At 37.7% G+C, this 4551-nt stretch overlaps 1 protein-coding gene across 1 annotated transcript; it reads left to right on the top strand.

Moving 5' to 3' along the window:
• On the top strand, positions 1-813 carry LOC109850149. The gene has a single exon (XM_020420082.1). It carries the CDS (start codon positions 81-83, stop codon positions 588-590), a length of 510 nt encoding a protein of 169 aa, XP_020275671.1. The 5' UTR covers positions 1-80; the 3' UTR covers positions 591-813.

The raw sequence follows: 4551 nt of genomic DNA, 5'->3' as shown, positions 1-4551 counted from the left end.
ACACACAGAGCAACCATCCAAAGAAGAGAGCAAGAGAGTAAAAAAAAAAAGAAAAGAAAAAAAGAGAGAGAGAAGATATCATGGCCATGATCACGGAGGAGCTGAGGGCCAAGGCAGAAGTGTACCACGGAGATGAGATCTGCCAAGAGAAATCCAAGTTCTTGCTTCAAGAAGTAGGATTGCCAAGGGGCCTCCTCCCGCTGAAGGACATCATAGAGGTTGGGTATGTGGAGGAGACTGGGTTTGTGTGGCTCAAACAGAAGAAGAAGATTGAGCACTGCTTTGAAAAGATTGGGAAGCTCGTCACGTATGCCCCTGAGATCACTGCCTACGTGGAGAAGTGCAAGATCAAGAAGCTGACGGGGGTGAAGACCAAGGAGCTCCTGATTTGGGTCTCACTGGTCGAGCTATCGGTCGAGGATCCCCCCACTGGAAAGCTCACCGGGAAGATCTCATCTGGACTGTACCGGACTTTTCCGACCTCAGCATTTGAGCTCGAGGAGGACTTGAAGAAGATGGAGGAGAAGCCTGAGGTTGAGGAGAAGGAGAAGGAGAAGGAGAAGGCAGTGGTTTCCTCAGCCAAAGCTTAGACGGTAGAAGGTGATACAACCTTTTTGTGTCTTGAGTTTGGAAAGCAAATAAGATTTTCAGATGATTACGCTATAGTCTTGTTCAGGGCAATTTCTGCATTGGTCTTTTATTATGTTAACGTCTATCTTTACATTTGGCCGTTGTTGCCGGATTATGTAATGCTTCTTCCTTTCCCATCAATGATAAGTTGAATAAATGTAGTCCTGCTCGTAATTGCTTATCCTCCTCTTTCCCTCTAGGTACTTGCGTTTACGTGCTACAATTTCAATTCATTGATTTTTTTTTTTAACTTCAATATACCCTGAATTTTAACATCCTACAATTTCACTGATTTAATTGATTCTAACATATCTACAATCTCTTTGATTTTTAACTTTAATATACCCGGCCTGAATATTTCCCCCCCAAAAAATACCTCCAACTTCCAACAAACCGGATTCAGAAGGGATCTTAACTTTATTGATAATTCATTTAACACATGAGTAGTACATTTATTTATATAAACGAAAGATGGCTTAAAACAGTCACATCACTAGGAAGGGAACAAAGAGATATACAAGCACTATCAAATATAGACAGATGCACCATCAATTAAATTAAAGGAGATATGAAAAATGCAGATTAATCATGACCTATAATATTTAATATACATTTTATTATGTTTAGCATCCCCCGTCAAACTCAAAGAAAGATGAGAATCATGAGTTTAGATAAGAAGAACCGAAAGTTCCGAGATGCTTGAGCCTTAAAAAGTCAGGAATGTGGTGACAAATTCAACAATGTCTGAAGAACAGAAAACCCAATATTGAGCCTAATAAGACCAATCATGCAGAATTAGAATCCGAAAGCCTCGATGTAGGAGAACTCAACGGCGACCAGATCAACAACAAGCAGCTAGGGATGGAAATCCTTCAACCCCATGGCGACCATGAAGAGGAGGGTCCCATTTTAGAGGAATAGGCACGGGATTCGAGGACAAAATGCTCTCAACACGAGAGGCTTGACGTGAGATGACATTCCACGGGACATCGACAGCAAGAAGATCAAAGTTCGTCGACAAGAGAGATTGGACGATCGTTATGTTAGATCTAAATCAAAACTTGAGATCTAAAACAACCATATAGCCATGATTAATTCGAAGAGATTAACAATAATCAAAAGAGTGCGGAAGATTATACCTGAATCCATAGAAGAAATCTTGATTTGGGATCAATGATCTTCTAACCTTAGGGTTTCTCTAAATCCGAATTTCTCTCTCTATATGGGGGGTGAAGAGAATTAGAGAGTGTAACCCTAGGTTAGGGACCATAACCCCTTATTTATAGATGTTGTACTTTTGTAATTTAGCCCCTCAATAAATCACAATTACAACCTGGTATCTGCACATATAACCCCATGATTATATTTAAATACTCATTAACCTAACTTAATTGATCACTTTAGTGGGTTATCCTGAAAGATAGCAGTACACATTGATTAATCATATGTGCCCACAAATAGATTTATTAGATTAAATCCAACAATCTCCCACTTGGGCACCATATGATTCCTTAAATTGTGTATAACTTTATGAGCTCAAAAATTGCTATCACTGAAAAGGTATTTCCGAACAATCTCGTCTGTTGACTATATCAATATAGGATCAAAGCGGCCTTCGTCACATTTATCGTGACTCGACCCATCAATGGTCACATATACCAATACAATCAAACGACATAGATCAATCATGGATGTGCAGCATGAAAATTACATGCAATGTGATCAGTACATGTCTATTTTCAACTGGTCCTCCTTAGTGAGGTCAAAACCAAACATAATGTAACAGAGTGTCTTAACTGAATACTTTATTCTGATCAGACAATACAACCAAACATAAAGCACCACAATTACAAACTCCCACTAAAACATAATATCCTCAAATAATACCACACCCATATGAGCAGTATGCTCATGAAAGACCTTAGGTGGCAGTCCCTTAGTAAGAGGATCAGCTATCATGGAGTTTGTCCCAATGTGCTCTATGGATATCTGTCCACTCTGTACCCTTTCTTTCACAACCAGGAACTTAATGTCAATATGTTTTGACTTAGTTGAGCTCCTGTTGTCAATATGTTTTGACTTAATGTCAATATGAATACATTACTGCAGATTTATTGTCACAATATAATATTAGTGGTCTTTCAATATTTTTCAAAATGCGCAGTCCCGTGATAAAATTTCGTAGCCATATTCCCTGATTGGATGCCTCATAGCAAGCTACAAATTCTGCTACCATAATGGAGGAAGCTACTAGTGTTTGTTTGACACTTTTCCATGATATAGCTCCTCCTGCTAACATATAAATGTAGCCTGATGTAGACTTTCTGCTATCTTGGCATCCAGCAAAATCAGAATCCGAATACCCAATGACCTCTAATTTTTCTGATTTTCTGTATGTGAGCATGTAATCTTTTGTTTTCTGAAGATACCTCATAACCCTTTTGACTGCTATCCAATGATCCATATCAGGGTTGCTTAAGTATCTGCCTAACATCCCAACAAAGTAAGGAACGTACCCTTATTTTCACGCCAGGCGTGATATTTTGTACAGTCCTTCTTTACATGTCCAGGCTTCTTACAGAAGAAACAACCCTGATTATCCTTATGTTGTTTCTTCTCAACTGGACCCTTAGCAGCTTTCTTATCATTCTTCCTTTTCTTGCCCTTATCCTTAGAGGCATAGGCCAAATGAGCACTTTCTGTCTTATCTTGCTTCAACCTGTCTTCTTCTTGCACACAGTATGAAATGAGCTCATTTAGAGTCCATTTCTCCTTTTGACAGTTATAACTGACCTTAAATTGATTAAACTGTGCAGGAAGAGACAACAGAACCAGATGCACTAATAACTCATCACAAAGATCGAGTTTAAGTACATTAAGCTTTGAAGCAATATGAGACATTTCCATAATGTACTCCCTAATATTTCCTTTGCCCTTATACTTCATTGAAATCAAGCAAACTAAAAGCGTGCTTGTTTCTACCTTATCGTTTTTCGCAAAACGATTCTCAATTTCGGCAAGGAAATCTTTAGCCTTAGTAATCCCTTCGGATTCTATGCCCCTGAAGGCTTCCGGAACGCCGCGCTTAATGATCATAAGACTCATGCGATTTGAACGCTCCCACTTCTCATGCTCCTTCTTTGCATCAGGAGTGCTATCCGCATTGAGAGGTTGGGGTTGTTCAGTTCTTAATGCATAGTCAAGATCCATGCAGCCAAGAACAATTAATATGTTCTCTTTCCAAACCTTAAAATTTGTCTCATTTAGCATGGGAATTGAGTTAATGTTAGCAGAAATTGTTGCAGCAGATGCATTAGCTGAAATAAAACAAAAATACTCACATCAATAACCATAATCAATAAAATTCAAATAATAACAATCCACATCCAAGATATCGGGCACAACATCAATATCAAGTCTTTGGACAGTAATATTAACTTGTAAGTGATACCTTGTTGCAATGATCAAACATTGACAATAACTCATGTCAAATAATGAAACTATCTTTGGATCGATTCATTATTCACATGTAAACCTTATAATTATCACACGCTTATCATCGCAGATGTGTATACAGTCTAAATAAATATTAACCTTCCTTTGGGCCGATTAAATATTTACACGAAAGCATACACACAAACATCTCACATTCCTCATGAACAATCTACACAAGAGAGGTTACTTTGGCAACTTCTTGTTTCAATTAATCAATTGGAGTGATAGACAACCTTAATTCCTTAGTGTCATAATATTTGAATTAAATAATTGATTAAAAATCAAATTAGATTTAAATTAAAAAGTTTTAATTTAAATCAATTGAATTTCCAAAAAAAACTTAATTGGGGTCTCACAGCTTAATTAGGGCCCATAACTTAATTGAATAAATTAAGTATACCAAAGTGGACCCATGAAAAAGCTGAG

The sequence above is a fragment of the Asparagus officinalis genome, chromosome 7 (genome assembly GCF_001876935.1).
Source record: "Asparagus officinalis chromosome 7, Aspof.V1, whole genome shotgun sequence".
NCBI lineage: Eukaryota > Viridiplantae > Streptophyta > Magnoliopsida > Asparagales > Asparagaceae > Asparagus > Asparagus officinalis.
This window is presented reverse-complemented; position numbering and strand designations above follow the sequence as displayed.

Excerpts from the sequence above, each read along its gene's own strand:
- LOC109850149 (XM_020420082.1), top strand. The coding sequence starts at position 81 with ATGGCCATGATCACGGAGGAGCTGAGGGCCAAGGCAGAAGTGTACCAC.